This window comes from Caretta caretta, chromosome 8 (genome assembly GCF_965140235.1).
Source record: "Caretta caretta isolate rCarCar2 chromosome 8, rCarCar1.hap1, whole genome shotgun sequence".
Classification (NCBI taxonomy): Eukaryota; Metazoa; Chordata; order Testudines; family Cheloniidae; genus Caretta; species Caretta caretta.
This window is the reverse complement of record NC_134213.1, coordinates 98207762-98221112: the sequence shown is the minus strand read 5'-3', so window position 1 is coordinate 98221112 and position 13351 is coordinate 98207762. Positions and strand designations below refer to the sequence as shown.

The 13351-nt window shown below is 42.6% G+C and overlaps 1 protein-coding gene across 1 annotated transcript in view; it reads left to right on the top strand.

The window, feature by feature from the left end:
• The first annotated feature begins 4745 nt into the window (after positions 1 to 4745).
• Positions 4746 to 13351, top strand: part of GPX7 (glutathione peroxidase 7) — a 31721-nt gene continuing 23115 nt past the window's right edge. Inside the window, exon 1 of the mRNA XM_048860257.2 lies at positions 4746 to 4994. Within this exon, the coding sequence (XP_048716214.1) occupies positions 4758 to 4994 (237 nt within the window). The 5' untranslated portion in view covers positions 4746 to 4757. The remainder of the gene's footprint in view (positions 4995 to 13351) is intronic.

Sequence of the window (13351 nt, the reverse complement as noted above, 5' to 3'; positions counted from 1 at the left end):
GATAAAAGACTTCCACTGCATTCCCCTACACCATCCATTATCCTCCATCCCAGTGCCATGGATCTTTTTTCAATCCCTACCCCAAAACTTCTTATGGACTCAAAGTCTCTAGTAGGGGAGCCCTACTTTGGTGGGCCTCTTGAGAGCTATCAGAATGTATAGATTCTTACTAAAAAAGAAAAGGAGTACTTGTGGCACCTTAGAGACTAACCAATTTATTTGAGCATGAGCTTTCGTGAGCTACAGCTCACTTCATCGGATGCATACCGTGGAAACTGCAGCAGACATTATATACACACAGAGATCATGAAACAATACCTCCTCCCACCCCACTGTCCTGCTAGTAATAGCTTATCTTACTGATTTTCATTTATGTTAAGGCTGCTTTACACCACATTGGCAGAGTAAACAGGCCTTAAAGTAGCAGTCCATTTTAAGGTTTCTACACTGCCAGGACAGAACATTATTCTCATTCATGCAGTGTAAAATGGATATAATAATATTTAATTTTATTCTGACAGAGTTCTACAAAAGAAGGAAATTTCCCCACCAAAAAAACCCTCTTAAAAATGTTGAGGTGCAAGTGTGTTTCAATGGAGTCCTACTAACACCTAAATGTTACTTTCTTTACTGAAATTTTACACCTTTTAAAAAAAAAAGTTTTACATGTAAGAAGTCTGGAAATGACCAGTTAAATGCAAATCTCTCAACCTTCAAACAAGCTTGTGGTTGATGTAGTTAGATGTTTTACTGCATCTGTATGTGTTTTTTCTGTGTGCTGTCCCAGCTCCTTGATCAAACTGCCCAATAACCACAGCAAAAGAACTTGGTCAGGTTTATTGTCAATGAAGCATGGTCCTAATGCCCTGGCTCAGTGGTTACAGGTACACTAACACGTATGCCCATGGCAATGGACAAGCTCAGTTAGTGGCGGAAATTTCCCTTATCCCCTAGGCCAGCCAAAGACACTCTCTCTGAGACTTCATTTTATACCCCAATACAAACAAGTTACATGTTGCCCCTCTGGCAATTGCTGCCCCCTGACATAGGTTGTTACCACCCATTACCTTGTACATGTTGGTTCAATCAAAACATCTCTATCCGTCATTCTGTCATCCTGACCTTATCTTTCGGATGGGTCAGCACGTTCCTGTTATCTTTAGGGAACGTGTTGATATTGAGGTGTTCTGGTACCACCCTTCTGGAATGTGTTTGCATGAATGCTCTGTGCCTACCACCTCTTAGCAATGTGTGTTTTTGCAATATCAGCCGTCTTCTTGCCAGATTCTGTGAGCAGGGCCTTCCTCTTGCTCACAACCTGACTTTGCTTTATGTCAGCAAAGCTTTGACCACTACATTAGCTCGGGCCTCATACCAGGCCTCTGATACAAGGGCTTATGTCTCAGACTCTCTTCCTACTACAGGTGAAAGAAGTGATCAACATGTGAGAAATTACATAAAAATGTGGACCACCTTTATTTTGTTGTACCTGCTACAATTGACAAATTATAACTTTTAAAAAATATATAACTTCTTTTTAAGGATATATTCTCACTCAAATAAACCAGTTGTTTTTTTTTTTATTGTTTTGAAAGAGAGTTTATAAAAACAAAAAGCAGGAAAACCAAATGTGCAACCAAAAAGACCTTTATGTGGGGTATCAGTAAGGTTTGAATGCTGGATCTTCAGATTACCAGCAGAAACCATGACCATTTGCATGAAGGGTATAACTGTTGTCCTCTATATGGACCAGTCACTAAAGGGGAACTTGGCATACTTTGCTGTTAGGTTACGCAACTATTTGCTCAATATCACAAGAATTCTTGAGATCAGGAATCTTCAGATCAGTTCCTGGCTCTGGAAGAGGCTATGATCTGGGGGTTAAGGCAGTGATGTATGGTCTAGTGGTTACAGACAACGTATCAAGGATAATATATTTTACTTTTTGTACTGAAAGGCTATGTGACAAAATAGATAAGGTTATATTTGCCATCGGATACTCCTGGGGGGATTCTGCGTGCCTGCAGAAAACGCCGCCCCCCCCGCAGAATTTCTGTGTTTCCCTGGAGAAAACGGCAGGGAAGCGGCGATCAACCATGGGCACAGTTTTGGGGGGGGATTGTCCCCCTCCAAACAGAGGCGAGGCATGGGGGGGCACACTGAGTTACCTATCATTCCCCCCCCCCACATTTCTGCAAGCGCAGAGCTCCCCAGCTGAAGAAGGCTGCGTCTGGGCTCCGCTGACTCTGCAGCTGAACATCGTCTCCTGGGTCCTAGTGCCCGTCGTATTCCCCTTCTGTGTGCTGCGAGTCTTCCTGTTTTCTGTACATCAGGAAGTGCCCGCAGTGGGGCTGGGTAAGGGAGGGGAGAGTGGTGAAGGGGTGGGGGGAAGAGGCAGTGGGGAAGGTGGGGGGTGGTGGAATAGGGCAGGGGTGTATGTGGGAGTGAGGGGAGGGGAATGGAGAAGAAAAGGGGATGGGAGAAGTGGAAGCCCAGCATGCGGCGTCCCCTCAGCATCAGCTGGGGCGCCCCCATTAAGCAGGCCCATCGAACCTTCCCCCTGACAAGCCCTATCCCCCTACACCTGGACCCTCTGAGCCCCCCAGACCTCCACCCCACTGATCCCCCAACGAGCTGCACCTGGACCCCCACCCCATCAAGCCCCACTCCCCCAGCAGAATTTTAAAATGTGTGCTTAATTTTTTGGCACAGAATTCCCTCCAGAGTAATAGGAGAGACCTGGGTTCCATTCCCAGCTATCCTGAAATGACTGTATGAAACCTCTCAGTTAACTTATTTGTAAAACAGGGGAATGATACCTGAGTCCTTTCTATGGCAAAAAGAAAAGGAGTACTTGTGGCACCTTAGAGACTAACCAATTTATTTGAGCATGAGCTTTCGTGAGCCACAGCTCACTTCATCAGACACATCTGATGAAGTGAGCTGTGGCTCACGAAAGCTCATGCTCAAATAAATTGGTTAGTCTCTAAGGTGCCACAAGTACTCCTTTTCTTTTTGCGAATACAGACGAACACGGCTGTTCCTCTGAAACCTTTCTATGGCAGGAGCCTTTGCTCAATAATGAAAGATCACAAGTGCATAGAAATATAACAGTAGTCAGTAGAGGGGAGATCAGAACTCCTGGTTCCCAACTCAGTGGACCTTTCCCTAGGCTGCTGGGGGGGGGGATTTTTTTCTCTCACTCATCTGTGGAACATAGCTCAGTTTGGTGGGAAGTAGAACAGGCAGCGTGATTTAGCAGAAATGTGGAACATCCCATAAAACATAGGAAACAAATGTTTCAGCTAGTTCTCCATTGCCATATAATCCTGCCCCACTCACCTATCCAAACTTAATGTAGACCCCTAAAATTTGCAAAACTACATGCAAAAGCGAAAACAAATTACTAGATTACAGAATTTAATTTCCTATTCAAGGGATCAATTTCCAATATACTATACATATGCTATTACCTTACTCATTATAAAACACTACAGGTTATTTCCCCCTTTGCCAAAGAGTAGCTGAATTCCTGACATAGCAAGTCAGTTTCCCCTTGGAGCAGAAATTGGTGACATGGAGTCAGGTATTTGCTTGGTGTAATTTATTTACAAGTACACATGTCCAGTTCCTTCAAACAAGGGTGAAAATAAATGGCACACAGGCAACTCCCTTTAGCAAAGAAATCTCTTGCAAGGCCCAAAAGTAGGTGTCTTGCTGTTTCTTTCAAGGCTCTCACGCCAAACTCACTGTTTAACCCTAGTTACTAGTTCCAGCCCCAAGCTCCTGCATTTTTACCTGGAAAACCCTGCTAGCCCCCAGACTCCAGGGGTTGAATAAGTGACTTGACCCTTAACCCCTCCTTGGTGAAACTGCTCCGCCACACAGAGCTCAGAGGCCTAATGAGGGATGTTTTAACCCACATAAGGGGTCAAAAGCAAGCAGGACAAATGCCCACTTCTGTAAAAAAGTGGGGTGCAGAGAAACGTGCAGGGGGGAGTGGTGACACCAGCCCTGCACAGGGGGGAAGAAGTGTTCACGTGTGGGTTAGGCAGGGCTCAGGCAAGCGGTTCTGGCCAGCTGTGTGGGGCAGCCGCGGGGAAGCGGCTCAGGTCAGCCCTGCACAGGTGGTGGTGTGGGGAGTCTTAGGCGAGCGGCTGGGGTCAGCCCTGCGTGGGGGAGAGCCTCGGGTTAGCTCCACGCAGCGGTTGGGGTTGAGGGAGGAAGGTGAGGGCTCGGGCTAGCCTCACCCAGTGTCCCATTTTCCCTTTGGAAAGTAAAAAGAAAAGGAGTACTTGTGGCACCTTAGAGACTAACCAATTTATTTGAGCATGCAGTTTCCACAGTATGCATCCGATGAAGTGAGCTGTAGCTCACGAAAGCTCATGCTCAAATAAATTGGTTAGTCTCTAAGGTGCCACAAGTACTCCTTTTCTTTTTGCGAATACAGACTAACACGGCTGTTACTCTGAAACCTTTGGAAAGTAGTCATTCTACTAATGCTAGCTGAGTTGAAAGGACCAGCACAGAGCCAGACATTTATATGTATGCACCTACAACTGGCCTTATTTACTATTACACCACACAATACTTTTTTTATGAAATATTTTTATCCCCCAACATTTCTGGAAATTGCATACCCTCGGAGCATTGTGTGACACAGCCACGCTCCCAGATCTTGAGAGAGCCAGTGTTGCAAGCCCTTTTGCAACAGCTCTTTCTTTCCGGCAGTGCTGTGTGATTTGTGCAAGTGGTCTATGCAGCACTATGCTCAGCTGTCTTGCAGCATGCTAGATCCTGAGGGCAGTGTGGAGCACAGGGCTTCCTCCTCCTTCTTCAGAGTTTTTCTCATCCCTCTAGCCATGCTCCTTGCTGTAACCGCGCTGTTTTTCTTAGCATTCGCCGCCTCGCAGCAGAAAGAGAACGATTTTTATACATTTAAACTGGTAAACATCAGGGGCAAACTAGTCTCTCTGGAGAAATACAGAGGCTCGGTAAGTTTGCAAGGAGATTAGCAGCTGCTCTCATTGCAGACTATAACTAACCAGCCCATCTTTGTATGCTTGCATAAGGGATTGGGGATCCAGAGATTGTACATTAATTTGCATGCATGCACGTTTATAGTGTCTCATTTGTGCATTTTGTGTAACGGATCTGGAGTATTGCTTGCATGTCTACTTTGATATCGTTCCATAGGTTTCTTCATTCTTTTAATAAAACGTTTGCTATCTAACCCCTATGTGTGTGACTCTGTTCCTTGGGCAGGCTGCTCTGTATACGTGGCACACGGGGTTGCTTGCCGTTCATTCACTATACATAGTACTCTATTATGTCTATGATTAATCATGAAAACATTTCTCCATGATTGGAAGCATGTGGCATTTTAAAGCAAAAATCTGTATTTCAAGATATTTCCCCATTTGAAAGACTTGACTTTTGCTGATATTGTTTGAGGCAGAAGGGAAAAACGAGGATGGTGTTTAAGAAGTATAACAAGTAATGCACCATAATAATAAACGAAACTGAGAACATAAAGCAAATTATGATATTAATCTACAATTAAATTATAGACATTAAAGATAGTGTGAGGAAAGGGGCAAGACCGCAGATCTGTTTAAAAACAATTAATTTAAATTTTACTGACATATTACTCAGGGAGTCCTAAATGAAACTCTCTCCCCAAAAGATGTACACATTTTCTTAAGTTCTTGAAATGTGATTACGATAGTCATAAGGAAATTTATCAAAATTATGTATATTCAAAGGTTAAGAAATAACTTAGTCAGCATATGCATTTAGAAACTGAGGCAAATCAGGGCTGGTTCTTCATGTTAGAATGGTGGAGAGAAAAGCAACTGTAAACCGGGCTTTACTTGCCAGTATGCTCCATGTTATTTGTGGCACAAGGCAGCTGGACTGTACCTGTGAATTTGGCCGTAAAAGTTAAAATTGGGGAGGAGGACCTAAGGTTGATGCTACGGTCTTTAACTCATTAAAGATGTCACATGATAGCATTTTCTTTAGTTTCTTGTTTGGTGTTCATTTATGAAAATATTAATAAAGTAAGAAAACACGGAAATTTCCAGACAAAAAAATATGTTAAACTGAAGTTAAGGTTGAGAGTAAATATCAGTAATTTCAGAGTGAAAAAAAATAATAAGAACGTTGTAATTATTCCAAAAATAAGCAAATTAGAAACCCAGAAAATTCAGAGTTAAGTTAAACTTTAAAAAATAATCCACACATGTTAAGAAATGAAAATGCACAGTGAAAGTACCCAAATATTTTAACTCTGCCCTATAGTGATTCCATAAGGAAGCTATTATGAACAAACCAAATATACTAATCTACCTTTAAAATAAGTTTAATCTAATGTGGGACCATAAATACTCAATATGGGTACTGTATTGTGTAACTACAGGACAGAGTTAAAGAGACTAGTCCAAGGTAACAAAGCAAGTCAGTGGTTAGAACTCCAGGAACAGAACCAGGGTCTCCTGACTCCCACTCCAGTGCCCCATCTAGTGGAGATGTATTGTCCGAATTTCATAGTGCTTTTTTGTAAGTGTTTATGGCCAGAAGGGCCTGTTATGATAATCTAGTCTGTCCTGCATAATACAGACTGTAGATTTCACCTGGTGATTACTGCATCTAGTGTAACATCTTCTGGTTGAACAAGAGCATATCTTTTAAAAAGATAAGTTTCAGAGTAACAGCCGTGTTAGTCTGTATCCGCAAAAAGAAAAGGAGGACTTGTGGTACCTTAGAGACTAACATATTTATTTGAGCATAAGCTTTCATGAGCTACAGTTCATTTCATCGGATGCATTCAGTGGAAAATACAGTGGGGAGATTTATATACACAGAGAACATGAAACAATGGGTGTTACCATACACACTGTAAGGAGAGTGATCAGGTAAGGTGAGCTATTACCAGCAGGAGAGCTGGAGGGAAAGAGGGGGACGGACCTTTTGTAGTGATAATCAAGGTGGGCCACTTCCAGCAGTTGACAAGAACGTCTGAGGAACAGCGGGTGGGGGGGAGGAATAAACATGGGGAAATAGTTTTACTTTGTGTAATGACCCATCCACTCCCAGTCTTTATTCAAGCCTAAGTTAATTGTATCCAGTTTGCAAATTAATTCCAATTCAGCAGTCTCTCCATGGAGTCTGTTTTTGAAGTTTTTTTGTTGAAGAATTGCCACTTTTAGGTCTGTAATCGAGTGACCAAAGAGATTGAAGTGTTCTCTGACTCGTTTTTGAATGTTATAATTCTTGACATCTGATTTGTGTCCATTCATCCCTCCACGCAGAGACTGTCCAGCTCGGCCAATGCACACGGCAGAGGGGCACCGCTGGCACACGATGGCATATATCACATTGGTAGACGTGCAGGTGAACGAGCCTCTGATAGTGTGGCTGATCTGATTAGGCCCTGTGATGGTGTCTCCTGAATAGATATGTGGACACGGTTGGCAATGGGCCTTGTTGCAAGGATAGGTTCCTGGGTTAGTGGTTCTGTTTTGTGGTGTGTGGTTGCTGGTGAGTATCTGCCTCAGGTTGGAGGGCTGTCCGTAAGCAAGGACTGGCCTGTCTCCCAAGATCTGTGAGAGTGATGGGTTGCCTTCAGGATAGGTTGTAGATCCTTGATGATATGTTGGAAAGGTTTTAGTTGGGGGCTGAAGGTGATGGCTAGTGGCGTTCTGTTATTTTCTTTGTTGAGCCTGTCCTGTAGTAGGTGACTTCTGGGCACTCTTCTGGCTCTGTCAATCTGTTTCTTCACTTCAGCAGGTGGGTATTGTAGTAAGAACACTTGATAGAGATCCTGTAGGTGTTTGTCTTTATCTGAGGGGTTGGAGCAAATGCGGTTGTATCGTAACGCTTGGCTGTAGACAATGGATCGTGTGGTGTGGTCTGGATGAAAGCTGGAGGCATGTAGTAGGCATAGCGGTCAGTAGGTTTCCGGTATATGGTGGTGTTTATGTGACCATCGCTTATTAGCACCGTAGTGTCCAGGAAGTGGATCTCTTGTGTGGACTGGTTCAGGCTGAGGTTGATGGTGGGATGGAAATTGTTGAAATCATGGTGGAATTCCTCAAGGGCTTCTTTTCCATGGATCCAGATGATGAAGATGTTATCAATGTAGCGCAAGTAGAGTAGGGGCATTAGGGGACGAGAGCTGAGGAAGCGTTGTTCTAAGTCAGCCATAAAAATGTTGACATACTGTGGGGCCATGCAGGTACCCATAGCAGTGCCACTGATTTGAAGGTATACATGGTCCCCAAATGTGAAATAGTTATGGGTGAGGACAAAGTCACAAAGTTCAGCCACCAGGTTTACCATGACATTATTGGGGATACTGTTCCTGATGGCTTATAGTCCATCTTTGTGTGGAATGTTGGTGTAGAGGGCTTCTACATCCATAGTGGCCAGGATGGTGTTTTCAGGAAGATCACCGATGGATTGTAGTTTCCTCAGGAAGTCCATGGTGTCTCGAAGATAGCTGGAAGTGCTGGTAGCATAGGGGCCTGAGGAGGGAGTCTCCATAGACAGACAATCCTGCGGTCAGGGTGCCAATGCCTGAGATGATGGGGCGTCCAGGATTTCCAGGTTTATGGATCTTGGGTAGCAGATAGAATACCCCTGATCAGAGTTCCAGGGGTGTGTCTGTGCAGATTTGTTCTTGTGCTTTTTCAGGGAGTTTCTTGATTTAAAGACTCCAAGTGATAAATAATGTACCACATCCTTTGATAATCTATACCGATGGTTAATTATCCTCGCCGTTAAAAGTATGTATATTTCCAGTTTGATATTTACTAAACTGTTGTTGCAGAGAAAATGCCTGGCACACAAGAATCGATTGCACATGGTTTCATGAAAGGATTGTGGTCACTTAAGGACAATTTCTTGCATACTCCATTCTATGTCATTGTGCTACTTATATGTGATCCTTGTACTTTTGCCAATAGGAATGAGAGCTGAAGTTGGGGATTGTGGGAAAAGAGTTAAAAATATCTAAGCTCAAAAGGGAAGCTCCTTGGTAGATTTCGACTAATTGAGGCCCAGATCCAGTTTGACCAAAGCTCCCAATCCACCCACCCACCAATTCAGACTGCACTTAAGTGGTACATAGGCCTCACGTTGGCCCACAACATAGAGGAGAATTTTATCCATTGCACACACAGGTATTTGTTTGTTTCCAGGAGTACCCACAACTTGCTAAATGCTGTACAAACATTAATGTTTGTCTAAGTGTAGTTTGTTATATATATATATGTATATGTAACAATGTGTAAATATATAATGTGGTGTCTCTCCCAGATGGACATAATATATATGGGATACCATCAAATTGCTTGTTATTATACAATAGTTGGCTTTTTTTCAATAGTTTGTTCCCATAATTTCTTCCAATGGGTCTGTCAAGAGTCAATAAATGCTCTGACTGGAGCACATCTTGTCTGCAGGGCAGCTGTGGCAGCTCTGGCTTTTGAAGGAACAAATACCTTCTTTAGCTTCAGTAATGCAGAGCCAGAATCTCCTGAGGGGAAGTTGAGGAGGAAAACTCTCCAAAGTTAGGTTTCAGAGTAGCAGCCATGTTAGTCTGTATTCGCAAAAAGAAAAGGAGAACTTGTGGCACCTTAGAGACTAACCAATTTATTTGAGCATAAGCTTTCGTGAGCTACAGCTCACTTCATCAGATGCATTCAGTGGAAAATACAGTGGGGAGATTTATATCTCCCTACTGTATTTTATATACATTTATATAACTTATGTATTTATATAAATCTCCCCACTGTATTTTCCACTGAATGCATCCAATGAAGTGAGCTGTAGCTCACGAAAACTTATGCTCAAATAAATTGGTTAGTCTCTAAGGTGCCACAAGTCCTCCTTTTTTTTCTCCAAAGTTACTCCGCACAAATCATTCTATCAAGGGACAGAGGGTATTTGCCCCACTGCAGAATGAGCTGCAGGGCCCATTCTCACATCTCATGCCCCTGCTCCACCTCTGGGTTTGCAGCTTCGTTGTAGCTATGTAGTTAGCGCTTTCTCTAGGGGTGACCAATCCCGTGATCTCCCATAATGGAGGGCTTCTCACCACAGAGAAGTACTGGGGAAGCATCATCTTTCCTTCTTGGACTCAGCTGTCCCCACCTTGACCAGCACTCACCCACCACAAGACCATCCAGTTCCTCAATGTGGTTCTCACACCCATGAGAGCCCTTCATGGGCTCCTTGTGAGAAGGCCAGGAGGAAAGGATGCCATGAAAGTGGAGACCCCCCATTCTGAGTGGAACAGCAGAGACTCACATGTAGGGGGCCCCACCCTTCTCAATCCAGTTGAAACTTGACTACTCATATGCAAATATTTAAATGAGATTAGAACAATAAAATCTCCCTTATCTCCCATCCTCTTGCTGTGGCTGGGCATTAGTGACACATCCACATGCACTCTCTTTCAGAGGTAGGTAATGATTCCATGGTTAGAGTCTGTCGCACCATAAACTGTGGCCCCATGGACCTTGTAGTCATCCATGGGGATAAAACTCAGAACCCCCTGCTCCAAAAACAGAGGCTCTGACCACTTGAGCAGAAGGAGGGCTCCTCTTTACTGTAGGAATGTTAGGGCAAGTAGTCTCTGTGGGTTGTAGCCACTACAGTGTGACATGCATCTCACATGCATGAACAAGTGTAACATTTCATCCAGGCCAAAGCAATGGTGGAGATACATTATAAATGGTTAGTAGGACTAATGGGTTTACACATAGGACGACTTTGGCCCAGTATTTCTTAGGAATCTGTTGAGTTAACTTGTGGTCCATCTTGTCCCGGTTGCCTTAAATAAATAAAGTATTTTTAGCCCAGGAGATGTGAGAGATGTTCCTGAGAATGTCTTTTTTACTATTTTCACAGAGTGCCGGTTGTCTGCGTTCTTAAGACCACATGTGGTCTTAATGTGTCTCCCTTCACAGAATAGTACAATGGATTGGATTTAGGCTAACTAGGAGAACTGGGTTCTATTGTCCGTTCGGCTAATGACCTGCTTGGTGACATTGGTCAAGTTCACTTCACTTCTCCATGCCTCATTTTTCCCCCATGAATGATGATATTTATCCTCTGTTGTAAAGCACTTTGACAGCTACCATTGAAATATATTACGTAAGTGCTAGATATTTCTGCCATATAGTCATCTAAGTGCGTAGAAACAAGGCCTAGGCTGTGAAGAAGTGTTATAAGAGAATCAGCCAAGGAGATGAAATGCCAGCCTTTTTTGTCTATTCCATCTCAAAGCAACCTACTTCTGCTTTATCTATGACATTGAGAGAGAAAGTGGGTGAGGTAATATCTTTTACTGGTGCAATTTCTGTTGATGGGAGACACAAGCTTTCACAGAGCTCTTCTTCAGATCTAGGATAAAACAGAAGCATTATATGATCTACCTATATTAGATATGAAGTGCAGTGAGCCAATCATAAAGAGCTATCAGAAAATAAGGAAATTTGTATCTTGAGGTAAACAAGGAAAGCTCATATTTTATTTTAAAGGTTTTATTGGTTTCATTTTTCAGAGTAGCAGCCGTGGCACCTTCGAGACGAGACTAACCAATTTATTTGAGCATAAGCTTTCATGAGCTACAGCTCACTTCATTGGATGCATTCAGTGGAAAATACAGTGAGGAGATTTATATACACACAGAACATGAAAAAATGGGTGTTATCATACACACTGTAAGGAGAGTGATCACTTAAGATGAGCTATTACCAGCAGGAGAGCGGGGGGGAGTGGGGGGGGACCTTTTGTAGTGATAATCAAGGTGGGCCATTTCCAGCAGTTAACAAGAATGTCTGAGGAACAGTGGGGGGGGGGAAATAAACATGGGGAAATAGTTTTTATCCCCCCCCCCCCCGTTCCTCAGACTATTTCCCCATGTTTATTTCCCCCTTCCCCCCCCCCCCCACTGTTCCTCAGACATTCTTGTAAACTGCTGGAAATGGCCCACCTTGATTATCACTACAAAAAGTTTTCTTTCCCCACCCCCTCCAGCCCCCCCACTCTCCTGCTGGTAATAGCTCATCTTAAGTGATCACTCTCCTTACAGTGTGTATGATAACACCCATTTTTTCATGTTCTCTGTGTATATAAATCTCCTCACTGTATTTTCCACTGAATGCATCCGATGAAATCAGCTGTAGCTCACGAAAGCTTATGCTCAAATAAATTGGTTAGTCTCTAAGGTGCCACAAGTACTCCTTTTCTTATTGGTTTCATTGTCACTGTACTCAGCAGAAACTGGGAGGCACTGTTTTTTAATGGTTACTACACATATGTAGTAGTCAGCACTTCTTGGTTCTGGTCCCCTCTCTTCCACTTCTCTGCTGTGTAATTTTAGCCTCAGTATACACATCCAGGTATTATAGCACTTACCTACCTATTATATATAAGCCTCGCAATAGTATACTTAGCTAAACTAATTAATGGTAGTAAAATGTTTTGAGAATCGTGAATGAAAGGCAGTATACAAATGCAAAGTATTATTCTACTGCTGGGAGTAACATTAGGTGTTCTGCATGAATCAGATCTCTCTGCAGTCTGAGAATTTAGTATTATGTGTAGAAATAAAGTAAAAATATTTAATTACTGTACAAAGCACTGGATTTTTTGGATAATGAGTCTGCAAACCAGTGTAATTCGTCGTTTCTGGATAGGTCATTGTTGGGTATATAACCCAAGACCTGTGATTTATACAAGGCTCTGCTGCCTCAGCTAAAAATTCCACATCTGTTAACTTGAAGGCAGTAGTAAATTAATAAACCTCTCTGTGATCCATCCACTAGAGAGCCATAATGTGTAAATGACTTACACCAGTATGTAATAATTTTTGCAATATTGAGTTTAAGATTAGAATGCTTGGATTTTCTAAGTAAAAGAAGGAAAGTCTAGTATAGTAAGGTCCAGCAAAGGCTAATGCATGTTGCAGCTTTATGAAAATATTTTGGAAAAGTCAAGGATTAATTGTTTGCATTGTACACTAGATGGTGCACTTGACTCACATTCAAAGTTCCAGGACAGGGTAAGAGAAAAGAAATCCTACATTAAACTCACATGTTTTACTAAATAATCAATGGCTTAAATAATTAAAATTTGAGTGCACAAGTGAGACAAAAAGTAAAGTGACTTATTTATAAAGAAAATTGTAACATGCTGCAAACAGATCAACTCGTTTAATCTTCTGTAATGCAGAATAGAACCACTTAAAGATGACCTGCTAACAATTTTAAAAAAATAGTTTTGTGCCTTTTTTGCTCCTTTATGATGTTTAAAGAAGGCATGAAAGGGTTTCTATTTT